At 33.6% G+C, this 13,879-nt stretch overlaps 1 protein-coding gene across 8 annotated transcripts in view; it reads left to right on the top strand.

Annotated features, from left to right (window-relative positions):
- DMD (dystrophin) overlaps window positions 1-13,879 on the top strand; it is a 2,504,498-nt gene that overhangs the window by 994,667 nt on the left and 1,495,952 nt on the right. For all 8 annotated transcript variants that reach the window (XM_069063824.1, XM_069063827.1, XM_069063826.1 and 5 more), the window contains one exon: window positions 1,971-2,120. In XM_069063824.1, coding sequence (XP_068919925.1) covers window positions 1,971-2,120 — 150 coding nt within the window. The remainder of the gene's footprint in view (window positions 1-1,970; window positions 2,121-13,879) is intronic.

Genomic DNA, 13,879 nt, shown 5'->3' with positions numbered 1-13,879 from the left:
AGATGATTGGGGTAAAGAAAAAGAACCTATAAATTCTAAAATATTTATAGCAGCTCTCTTTGGGGCTAGCAAAGACATGGAAAATGTGGGAATGCCCATCAGTGGGGGAATGGCTGAACAATGGTATATAATTGTGCTGGAATACTACTGTACTTGAAGATATGATGAACTTGGTGATCTTAGAAAAATGTAGATAGACTTGCATGAAGTAATTACGAATGAAATGAGAATGAGAACATTAAATACAGTAACAATAATATTGGTTTAAGAACAACTTTTGAATGACAAAGTCATTTTGACTATTATAAATATCCAAATCAACTACAAAGGATGTATGAAGGAAGACACTATCTGCAGCTAGACAAAGAACTGATAAAGAGACATATGTATTGAGTGATTTTGCATCTACATGCATATTTGTGTCTTATGTGAAGCTATCTCTAGGGAGGGGGAGAGGGAAGAAAAAAGTTACATGATAACTTTATTATATATTTAAAAGGAATAACAAGTTGTACATAATAGATTTGCCATATCATATACATTCATCTTTTTTTCCCCTTTTCTATTATGTTATGGAAATATTCGTTTTATTTCTTGAGTTCAGAATAAAATAAATTAAATTTTAAAAAAGAATTGAAAGGAAAGACATAAAATATATAGTTTGGAGTTAGAATCAATAAGGTTTGGTGATTATTTTGATTTGGGAAATAAGTGAAAAAGAGACTTCAAGGATAGGTGATATGGATAATGGCTCTTCTAATGGTGGTATTAATTTAAGCATAGCAGGAAGAACTGTTTTGGAATTTGTTAAATTTGTTGCATGTGAGTGGTGTGTCCAGCTGAAATTATACAACAGATAGTTATAAATTAAGGCTGAACACACAGCCAAGGGAAATATCTGCTGACAGATAATCCTGAGGCACAGGGATAGAAGAGAGACAAGAGGACTAATTAGAGTAGCTTTGGGAATATGTGTGTGTGTGTGAGTGTGTGTGTGTGTGTGAGTGTGTGTGTGTGTGTGTGTGTGTGTGTGTGTGTGTGTGTGTGTGTGTAGGAAGGGAGAGAGATTAGGATTAGGGGGTCAAAGATGACATTTGAGAGACTAATTTCTTTAGAGTGTTAGAAATATAAATCCAATTGCAAAAGTTAAGAAGTGAATGATGAGGAAATGGAAGTAGATGAAGGAAACCACTATACAATGTTTCTTTTTATTATAAAGAAAGTAGAAGAGCCCAGTAAAGAAGGGAAATATATATATATAAATATATATATATATATATATATATATATATATATATATATATGAGAGAGAGAGAGAGAGAGAGAGAGAGAGAGAAACAGATCATCAATGGAGCAAGGTATCACAGGAAATATGAAAAGGTGGTCCAAAGGACAGAGGGGGATAAATGACAAGAATGTGGGGACAGTGTAGACAACAGAGAACTGAAATTTGTGGGAAAGACTATTTGGAAATGAAGCTATATTGTGATATTTCATCTCACTTCTAGTTAGTCTAGGCAAGGCAATCGTGTGTGTGTGTATGTGTGTGTGTGTGTGTGTGTGTGTGTGTTTTGAAATTTTTGAAATAAATATATTTTGTCACTAAGATTTACTTTGAACTCTTTCCCCTTAAGTCTGGAAGAGTATTATTTTGGAGTTTTTCTCCACCTGTAATTCCAAGATTCTGACAGAGATTGAGCAGGAAGAACCTGAATAATTTTCTAATTGGGACATTTAGACTTGGAGTTTGGCTTTTTAAAAGTTATATATATCACATTTTGGTAGAAATTTATATCTAATTACATTAAAAAGTCAACAGATACTATGAATTTTAAGTTGAATAAAATATTTTAAGTGGTACTATCTTAACTGTGGATCTAGATGATGTATTGAATAATATATTTAGTATTTTTGATCATTCCTAGTATATTTAAAAAAGAAGAAAAATTGTCATTTTTAATTTTTTTCAGTCACTTGAAAGCTTAATGAGGCATCCAGAAGAAAACCGAAATCAGATTCGAGAACTGGCACAAACACTAACAGATGGTGGAGTCCTGGATGAACTGATCAACGAGAAACTTGAGAAATTTAATTCCCGTTGGGAAGAGCTTCATCAGGAGGTATGATGAACATCATATTAAAAGATTTTTCTGAATAAATCATGTTAATGCCTTCAAAAATACCACTACTTTTTGCATGAATATATATATAACCATATAAAATGCCATATATACATATATTGGTATACAACTAGTAATGACATTTATGCATTTATTCATTTCCATTCACCAAACAATTATGAAGTACCTAAGCACTAAATGCTTCTTCCACCTCCAACATAAAAACAAAAACAAAACAGAACTTGCTCTCAGGAGCTTACAGAAATTAGAAAATACAAAAGTTTCTTCAAAGAAATACAAAATAATTTTAAGAGGGAGAAAATGTTAAGTAGGAATAGGAGAGGATCAGGAATGATCACTTTTCAAAGGTAGGTCCTAAATTATACTTTGAACAAAACTAAGGATTCTCCCTGATGCAGGTAAGGAAATAGTGTTCTCTAAAAAGTAGTGAAGAGCGGGCATTTGTGCAGATGTTCATAAACAGAAGATGAAATGCCCCATACATTATTCATTCTGCTGTCCCTAAAAAAAGTAATTATATTAATTACTTCTGGGGTAGAAATAATGAACATAACCTTTTGGACTTCAAGGACAATAAAATGTATTTTTAAAATATATGTTATGCTTTAAAAAATTAATACCTTTTGTTTTATATCATCATTATTTGTAATATATCCCTCCTCTCTCAGCCCACATTCAGATAGCAATCCGTATAACAAAGAATGAATGAAAGAAAATCATTTATTCAGTGCATATTATGAACCAAGCTCCTTGGCACAAATTCCAGAGTCATAGTCCATGATCTCAAGGATTCTATATCCTGATGACTAACAAAATACACATAGAAGTATGGTGGTCCAGGAAGAAAGCTATGGTGCAATTAGTCAAAATGTATATGAAAGGAGAAATAATGCATTGCTACATCATTGGCAGGGGAGGCATGGAGCAGACGGGCCAAAGGTAATGGTGATTTGATTAGAGTTCTCTGCGGGAGGATGGGGGAACACTGATAGGGTACAATGTTCTGATGTCAGAGCAGAAAATGGGGAAGGGCAAATAAGAGAAGGGAATAAGAATTTATCGAATGCCTGCTCTATTCAGGAATTGTGGTAAGCAACTTTTTTTTTTACAAATATTATCTCACTTTGTCCTTACAACCACCCTTGGAGGTAGGTGTTAGTATTAGCCCTATTTTACAGTTGAGGAAACTGAGGTAAAAGATTTAAATGCAGAGTCACAGGCATAGTAAGTGGTTGAGGTCAAATTTAAATTCAGGTTTTCTTGAATTCAAGTCTTGCATTCTATCCATTTTGCAAAGAGCTGGCAATGAACAGGGTGAAAATAATTGTTCCAAATCATAAATGGTCTATAGTTTAGCTTTTCCCAGGCCTGGATTTTGATGGTCTGTCTAGGAGGGTGGAACAACAATATCAGCCTAAACAAAATCTTCCTTTATGAAATATTCCCTAAACAACAACTTCACGTTCTTGTTTTTTCTTGTTCTTCTTGTTCATCATCATTGTCATCATCTTCTTCTTCTTCCTCCTCCCCCCACTCCTCCTCCTTTCTCCTCTTCCCCAGCTTCCCATTCCCTTCCCTTCCCTTTCCCTTATCTCCCCTTTCCTTTCCTTTCCAATTCTCCTTCTTCTTCTTCCCCCTCTCCCTTCCTTCTTCTGATAGTGTGAGGGTAGTTAATGGTTGTAATGGAGTTAGAAGAAAGAGGGACAAACAATGTAATGAAATGACATTTTAGAGTTTCAATGGCAAAATTCTTGTTGACTTTTGCACCAGTGTGAGGCAACTATTGCATAGAAAAAGAAAGGTTAGAAGAAATCTCCCTTATATGAACAGTTTTGCCTTTGAAAGGTACATCACATAAATAAAGAACAAGGTAAAGATGCCTCCCTTGGCTTTCTAATTTCCTAAAAGTAAAGCGATGTTACTATAAAAATGTAACCCAGAATTTTCTTTGGTTAGTTATTTATAAAATAGTCTTTTTCTTCACTGAGTAACTTTTTAAAAAAAGTTATTAAAAATAACTTTTTTAAATGGTCAAGTCATTTGAAATCAAGTTATTAAGGCAGGGAAATACATAGTATGAAATTTTAACAAAATCTATAATTAAACAAGATAGGAGCTGAAGGTCCATAAAGAAATGCTTCACTTCCCCTAAGCATTAATTAGGATTTCTTTTCCTCAGCAAAAAGCTAATTACTAAATGTGGTGTAGAAGGGTCAGAGAACTGGAAGGCAAGATTTACCTATTTTAAATCTTCCTTTCCATTTTTGTAGTGGATAATCTGAGAGTTGAGGGATGATAAAATTTTCCCCCAGTAGCAAGAAAATAAGCATTATAAAGCTTCTCTTAATGCAGATCACTTAAAGTTAATGTCTTCACCAAATTCCATTTTTCTAGTCTTTAATTTACTGAGGTGAGAACTACGACTTGATGTCAGATTAAAGTGATAGATAGCAGCAATCCTGTCCCACTTCTTCAGGGTCTGTTCAGCTCCATTTATCTCTTTTAAAAGGAGTACATAGTACAAAGATGTAGTTATTTAGGTTAGTTCAGTCAATCATCCTGATATTTTGACTGGATTTTGACTGAGATTACTGTTTTGATGTGAAGAAGACAGCCCTAGGTTATCATGTCCTAGGACATGAATGTCCTAAGCAAGGGAATTTTAAAATTGATTTTTTAAAGTACTCTTATAAATGATTGTGTTTAAGAAAGAAAATGTCCTGGATTAGTTTGAGGCAGTAAGACTTATGATTTTGGTTGCTGACTAAAGCAAAAGAGTAAATCTCTATTTTTAAAAAAAATCCTGGATAATTCTAGGGGTGTTCCTAATCAGGAATATTAAGTTCCTTCTTTCAGGCACATCTATACTAGAAATGGAAATAAAAACATTTTTAAAAAGAGAGACAGATTCTATCCCCAAGGAACCACCTCTGTTTGTCATTTAACTTTAACATTTGATATATAACTTCAGTCTCTTTCTAGGCTACTTACTCATTCCCCCCCCCACCTGCACTTCAGTACCCTACATATTCTATGATTTAGTGAAACTGGCCAAACTAATGTAAAACAGGGCAGATAGATTTCTCTTCAGAGGATTTAGATCTCTCTTTCTCCCAAAGAATAAGATACCCAGAGAGAATAAAGGCCAGTTCTTGAGATCTAACTCTGCCTTTCCTCTAAAGGAAAAAAAAATGGAGTAAGTGTATACTTGTGAAATTAAAGAAGGATTTTTATTAAGCAGAGAAGGAAACAAAACAAAACAAAAACATGCACATGGGAATTTTCTAGCCTATGTTCAAAAGAACACCAAGCAAAAGATGGAGAGGTTACATACCTTTTAAACAAAGGAAGATAAAGAATTTTGGAGGAAAGGTGGGCTTAGAAAGGAATGAGTCAGTGAGCTCCATCCCCTAGGGGATGGTGGGAGGGGGGAATGGAGTGAAGAACTCCAGATGTCACAGCTATGGCCCTTTGATACACAAGGGCATTCTTGTTGAAAAGCAATCCACAGTTCAAGGCTTGAGCACAAACAATAAGAGGATGTAAAACAGTATGTGTCCAAGAGCCCTTTAACCAATAGTTAGGGAAGTCTCTGAAGATAAGTTGTCTCCTGAAGATCCATAAACCACCAAATGGCTCAAGGCCTGCTTCAAAGCTGGTATTCTCTACCAGCTGGCTTTAATTTCAGTTACTGAAAAGAATTATTGGTATGTCAAGCTACTCTATATCTTAACTAATACAGCCAGTCCTTAAACAGCCCTTCTCAGTTACCTGGATAATTGGGGAGCTCATGCACAAATTCACCTGTACACTAGCCTATTTAATTGCTCCTTTTACAAACCATCCTATCTCCTATTTCCATGCATTTATATAAATTACCTCCCTTATGCTTGAAATGCTTTCTCCACCTCAATTTCTTGGAAATTCTATGTCTCTTCAAGGTTCAGTTCAGGTATCATAATCCTTGAGGAGATCTTTTCTAATTCCCCCAGTCATTTTGTATTTTTAAGGACAGTAAGAGTGGTAGTCGTACTGAATGCCAAGTCTGGATGGAGGTTATAAACATGATCCAGTGGAGTATTAGAAGATGCATTGGGGAAAGATCCCTGGATTTGTGGTCAGAGGACCTATGTTCAAGTCTTGGCACCATTGTTTGCTACATGAGTGACCTTGGATAAGAACCACTTCACTGAGCTGCTTATTATTAAAAAACAAAAACCCTAATCTTAAAAATGAAGAGACAACAGTACAAGATACTTCTAGCTCTAAATCCTATGAATAAACCAAGTGAATTAACTGTATGCTACTTAACCTTTTGTTACCTTCAGATTGCTTGTAGGCATCCTGAGTTTGATATAATGTCTATTTTCCCCCAAATCAGGCTATATTTACACATACTCAAATATGAGATATTAAAATTGCATTGACCTATAATATAAATCTATTCCACTCCTATGAATTTGGGTATGTATATGTAGATAGTAAACATGTGCTATATACCTGTACATGTATATTTTTATGTGTATATATTGAATAATAAGCCAAACTATAGGTCACATAAAATTTTATATGTCACAATACCTAGAACACACATACCTTTGTGTATGGGTAATACAAACATGTATATATACATACATGAATGTGTATAATTTTTCATTCAGATATCTTATTTTAGGAAAGGAATGTGGTCTATGTTCAGAGGTGGCCTATTTTCTAACTTACACAGTATTTATCAACCTATCACTCATGAATATAGAAAGACAGAGATTTCTAGTTTGTCCCAGGAGATAGGAAACATAAATCTCCAAATGAGAATATTAGAAAATTATAATCTTTAAAAATAATGGAATATTAACAATCTTGTTCCATGACCATGGCTTTGAAGAGATACAAAAGAGGTGATATTAAAAGGCTAGATTTAAGGTATTTTGATGAATGAAGAAGTAAAATATACTTTAAAAAGCCACTGATATCCAACTTTTTTTGCTAGAAGAAAATATTTTTTCTGGTGGAAAATGCAAGAGATAGGAATAACTTTAATATTGGTTTATTGATCAAGTCATTTTTTATGGACTAAATAGAAAACTTGAAATGTTCAGTACTATAAATGGGTACTATATCAGCACTGTGAACTGTACTTGAAGATTAAAGTGTCATGAACTACTAAATTTTCCCTGAAATGGAGGAAATCAAAATCAGACTCAGATTATACGTCTTAACAGTTCTTGAAATATAAAATACCTTTGACTGACTGCTTAGCTCTTTTTCTTCATGAGTCATGTACTTAAGAAAAAAAATCAACTATACAGTAGCAATACAAGTTGACATGGTTAGATATGGAAAAGATTGGAGGGTTTTAAGGAAATGTAGGTTCAATAAATGTCAGTAATATGAGATGGAAGTTAAGAAACCAAATGTAAGATTAGGTTCCATTAATACCTTATAAAATGAAAGTGATAATCTTGCTATACACTGACCTGGTTAGATTGAATTTGGAGAACTGTGTTCAGTGTTGGGGCCACATTTGAAAGGAGGCAGGGACAAGTTGAAACATATTGATAATAAAATGACTGGTATGATGAGGCAACTCAGAATCATGTCAAATGAGTATTGGGCAATATAAAGGAATAGCTAACTGGGGATACCTAACCTAAAGACAAAAAATCCTGTATATAACATATTATTGGCCTTTTAGCATTCGAAAGGCTATCATTTAGATGAAGGCATTAATTTATACAATGTGGTTCGAGAGGCACCACCAAAATCAGTTCATGGAAGTTATGAGTAGTCAAATTTCAACTCACTGTAAGGAAAAAAAACCCACTAAAACTCTTCCTAATAATTAAAGCTGTTAAAAATGGCATGGATTGCTTTATTATATCATGATCTCACCATTACTAAAAATACTCAGCTTCACTGGAGAGTTGTTGGAGATGGTATAGACTTATAGAGGTTCTTAACCTTGGGTCCAAAGAGATTTTTTTTAATGTATTTTGATTATTACTTCAATATAATTGATTTACTTTGTAGCCCAATGCATTAATTTTTATTCATTTGAAAACATTATTCTGAAAATGGAACCATAGACTTATTTAAGACTATCAAAGGGAGCTGTGACACTCATAGAAAAATAGATTAAGAACCTTTGGTATGAAGGGTATTCATGTTTTAATTATAGGTCAGCTAAATGGCCTTTGATGGTCCTTCCAACTCTGAGCTCCTATTATTTTGTACTTCAAAGGGAGGACCATAGATTTAGAGCTTGTAAAAAAAAAATTAGAGGTCATATAGTCTAATCCTCTCAAAGGCAGTATAATATCATGAATCTTTGACTATATAATAAATATTTGGGAAAAAAAGGAAAATTTTAAAAAGCAGCAAATTCATTCTTCTTGAAACTAATGATGTTCCCTAAAGAAATTATTCTACTTAAATTTGTCATTTAGCCTTTTTTAGTTAGAGGTTAATTCAGGATCAAATACGATAGCACTTTCATGGACTTTTCTTCTAAAATATTTAATTAATCTTTTTCCCAATTCATTTCAAGTTTCAATTCAATTCAATTCATAAAGATGATTTTCATACTTAAGCAGTAAACCAAATGAGATCCAAAGATAAAATAAGACAAATTCTCCATATTCCTTTTAAACTTAAGATAATCAAAATAATATCATTCCTCTGACACATATCTGAAAGGTGATAAATATAAGAGTGGGAGCATACACTTTACAGTTGTCTCTGAATCCAAACCAGTACCAGGGAAACTCCATACAAAGATGTGATTTTAGTCAAGATGCCAAAAAACAAAATTTGAATGATTGGACAAGCAAGAATTTGCTTCTAATTTGGCTCAGGTTTAACACACCTTTGATTGCTCTTCTTTGAACCAATGATCTACTTTTCTCTTCTTACCATTCTATAGCTTCTGAATTGCCTTAGCTCTTTATTCTGGTATCCTATATTACTGACATTAACTTCAATATTAAATTCAATAAATAGCTATAAGGTACTGACTTTATACAAGATACTAAGAGGATAAAATTATTCCCCCCTCCAAACTTACAATCTAGTAGAAAGGTAAAGTGGCATTGTGGAAAGCATAGACACTGGAGTTTGAAGGCATAATTCCAATCCTGGTTCTACAACCTACTACCAATGTCACAACCCTCCTTTTTGTACTTAAGCACACCTGCAAAATGAGGTCCTTTGATAATTTTGGTTATTTCCATCTTTAAAATTCCATGATTTTATGAGAAATATCCATATAAGCAAATTAAATTAGAAGTGCAAATGAATGGTGTAAGTGCTTATAGAGATTGCAGAAGTAAGGGAAATATTTTAGCTGGGAAGAGATTACCAAAGATTTTGTGGGGATGTTGGCACCTGAACTGAGCCTTTAAAGAAGGGAATGATATGAATACTTGAGATGGAGATGGGAGTTTAAGGTTTTTAAGCATCCTTTTTTTAAGGATGGGGGTAATGTGACTGAAGGCACAGATGCATGGAAATAGTTAGAAATTTGTAATGTAAAGTACCAGAATGGGTACAGAACACTGACTCTTCTAGTCATAACTATATTTCAAGACTGCCTATTAAAATGTATCAGTGGAAGGATTGTTTACATTAGTAAAGCTAAATACTTTGAACTATATATATATATATATATATATATATATATATATATATATATATATATATATATATATAGCTAGAGCACAGAAGAGTCATGAGGACAAAAGGTAAACAGGAGACCAATACTAATAAATGAAAGGAAAATACTTAGCCAGCAGTGGAGAAGCACTGAAGGTTTTTGAGTAGAAGAATAGCATCATCAGAACTCTAATGATGTTATTATTATCACTGAAAGATAGAGTGGAAATAGATTTTAGAGGCAAAAAAAATCAATTTAGAGAATATTACAATATTCCAAGATAAAGACAATCAGTGTCTAAACAAAGGTAGATAAAATGGGAGAACAAAGGAAAGAACAAATATGAGCAATCTTGCTAATGCAGAATCAGTGAGAATTGGCAGCTGATTAGGTATAGAAATGAAGATGTTATTTTGAGCCTCTCTGACTAGAAAAATGGAGGTACAAACAGTAGAAGTAGGGAAATTGAGAGGTAGGAGGTAAAGATTCGTTCGTTGGTTATGAATTACTGAATTCATCAAAATAGACACTGCAGATACAAAATAGAGAACCAAAAATAGAGCATACTCTAGGCGAGAAAAAATAAAATGAGCAAAACTGTGAAATTCAGAAGGGACAAAGTATCTTCCAGAAATGACAAGTAGTCCAGTTTAAGCTCTATTTTTAGAGAGATAAAGACAGAAATGAAAATTTGGCTAAAGTGTATATGTGGTGGGGGGAAGGAATCTTAGGGTGAGAATATAATCTTTCATTCAGTAGGCAATAGTAAACCACAAAAGGGCTTTGAGTAGGGTAATTGAATTTCAAAGGGATGTTTCAGAAAAATTAATCTGATGGCAATGTGCAACACTAGAAAGTGATCATTTTAATAACCTAGAGGCCAAGAGATAAATTGGGAGGATGTTGAAGTAGTCCAGACATAGATAATAAGGACTTAAATTATGGTTATGGAAGTGGCAGTGAAAATAAAAAGTGAAGTAGGAAAAGAAAAAATAGATAGGAAGAGAATGAAGAAGAGAAAGGAAGGGCAGATTTGCTAGCCGATTTAATATGAGGACAAAGTAGAAAAAGAAAGGAGTAAAAGATAACTAAATGGTTTTTAGTCTAGATGGCTGGGATAATGTGGTATCGTTAAAAGAAACCTGAAGGTCTAGAGGGGAAAGTTTTTGCTTAAAAAATTTTGAAGACTTCTGGAATGAGAACAAATATGGCAGAGTAGATAGAACATTCAGCTAAGCACTCCCAACAGCCCCTTCCAAACAACTCTAAAATAATGCCTCAAATTGAATTCTCAAGTAGCACAGCCAATAAAAGGTCAGAGTGAAACATTCTAGTAGCCCAAGAGAACCCTAGGACATGAGGATAGAGACTGCCAGAGCCCACATGAATGAAGCACCAGTGGTGGGATTAGAGAGTGATAATAACAACAGCTTCAGGAACTCTCAAGTCAGATGGCAGGGATGTGGGGGGAACCTGGCCATTTGACTGAAAAAGATTACAGGTCATTCCTGTGATAGATCTGCATGAAGGGCCAGATGCTGTTTGACAAATCAGTTGCTTTTACCTACTACTTCATTATGGTTCAAAAAGAGAGAGGAGTACTTCTGGTCAAGAGGAAGTAGAAGCCCTGAGTAACAGTAAGGCTTTTGGTCAGAAAGGATGAGGGATGCTGAGGAACATTATTGATTGCAATCCCAGGGAATCAGAGGCCCTTCCTGGATAAGGACAAGACTACAGAGCAGAAGAACAGTGACCATACCTCTCCCCATATCACAAAATTTTGAAAGCACCCCAAAGTTCTAAACACTCAGAACTAAAAACAGGAGTGTGAAAAATTTTTGAAACATAATATGGAGCTTCTTCTTGATACCCCTTGCTGGAAACAGAGCCCAACTTTAACATAAAGTTCAAAGTCAAGAAATAGGCTAGAAAACTGAGTAAACAACAACAACAAAGAATCTTATCATAAAAATGTACTTTGGTGATAGAGAGAATAAAGATAAATGCTCAGAAGACAACAGTCAAAACAGCTGCAAGCAAAGCCTCAAAGAAAAAGTATGAATTGAACACAATTCCAATAAGAATTCTTGGAAGAGCTAAAAAATTATTTTCAAAATCAAATAAGACTGATAGAGGAAAAATTAGGGAAAGAAATTAGAGTGAAGGAAAAAATTTATGGAAAGACAATTAACAGCTTGGTAAAAATATATATTCATACATATATGTGTGTGTATGTATATATATATTTCTCTTTTTTTCTTTTTTTTGGAGGGGGAAAGGCAGGGCAATTGGGGTTGAATGACTTGCCCAAGGTCACAGGACTAGTAAGTGTTATTAAGTGTCTGAGGTCAACTTTGAACTCAGGTTCTCCTGATTCCAGGTGCTCTATTCACCATGCCACCTAGCCACCCCCAAAGATAAACATTTCTTAAAAACTGGAATTGGGCAGTTGGAAGCTGATGACCCCATGAGACATCAAGAAGCAATAAATCATATTCTAAAGAATGAAAAATTAGAAAAAAATGAAATATTACATTGTATAAACAGCTGACCTGGAAAATAGGTTGAAGAGAGATAATTTAAGAAATGCTAGTCTTCTTGAAAGGCATGATCAAAGAAAGATTATAGATATTATATTTGAAGAAATTATTAAGGAAAACTGCCCTTATATTCTAGAACCTCACAGTGAAAGAAATAAAAAAGGTTCCACCAAATGCCTCCTGAAATAATTGCCCAAAATAAAACTCCCAGGAATATTATACCCAAATTCTAGAGCTTTCATATAAAAAATATACTTCAAGCAAACAGAAAGAACCCATTTAAATATAATGGAGTCAGTCAGGATAGCACAAGATTTAGTAGCAACCATGCTAAGGGAGTGGAAGACTTGGAATATGATATTACAAAAGGCAAAAGTGCTGTAATTGGAACCAAGAATAACCTACCCAACAAAAATGAATATAATTCTTCAAAGGAAAAACAAAAATGATACTTAATGAATACAGGACATTCAAGCATTCCTAATTGTTTTAAAAATAGAGTTGATTGGAAAATTTGACTTTCAAATATAAGAGAATAGTAAACATATTTATGATATGAATAGAATAATATAAATATAATAATTAATATGAATATGAAATAAATATAAATAGATTATTAGAGAAGAATATAAAGGCAAACATGAAAGAGAAATCATATGGTATTCAGTAAGGGAAAACTGTTTATCTTTTATGTGGCAAAATGGTACATGTAAATTCTAAGAACTTTATTGTTATTAGGGCAGTTAGAAGAAGTCTTCTTTAGAGGCTGTGAAAATGAGTTGTTATGGTGGGAGGATATAAAAAATGAATAGGTGAGAAAGAAAGATGAACTGGGATAAATAGGAAGGGAGAGGAAGAATGGTGGAAATTATCTCATATAAAAGAAGTGTACAAGGAAGAACTTTTACACCAAAAGAGAAAATGGTGCAAGTATAGGCAACACTTGAACCAGATTTAGCACATGTTTCTTCTTTTGCAATATGGCTAATACAGAAATGTTTTGCATGACTTCAGATGTGTAATAGATATCAAATTGTTCGCCTCCTTCTGCATGGGGAAGAGCAAAAAGGAAGGAGAAAATTTGGCAAAGAAGTTTTTTTTAAGACAATTTTTTAGTATAATTGAGAAATATTAAATGAAAAATAAAATTAAAACATTTGAAATGTTATTCAAATGTTTGGTGGTGGGAGCAGTGTGTTGAAAAGATAATTAGTTCAATTTTAGATGTTGAGCTTTAATTGCATGTGTGACAAAGTCAAAATTGTTCATTCCACCAGTTACAATCTTTCGTTACAACCTCACTAATATCTAACATGAAAGTATTTGCAGATCCTATACTTGATTGCATGCCGACATGGGGGGGGAAAGGCAGAAGAAAATTTGAAGCTCAAGGCATTGTGGAATTGAATCTTGTAAACTAAAAGTAAAGAAATTAATAAAGACAAAAAGGGAAAAAAAATAATCCAGGAACAAGACAAAAAAAACATGTCAAAAAAGACTGGATGTTTAACTCTATCACATGCTTCAGAGAAGTCAAAAAGAATGAA

This window comes from Petaurus breviceps, unplaced genomic scaffold (genome assembly GCF_028583685.1).
Source record: "Petaurus breviceps papuanus isolate PSGF00001 unplaced genomic scaffold, PetGlider_PUasm1.0 90603, whole genome shotgun sequence".
In the NCBI taxonomy this organism is placed as follows: domain Eukaryota; kingdom Metazoa; phylum Chordata; class Mammalia; order Diprotodontia; family Petauridae; genus Petaurus; species Petaurus breviceps.
This window is presented reverse-complemented; position numbering and strand designations above follow the sequence as displayed.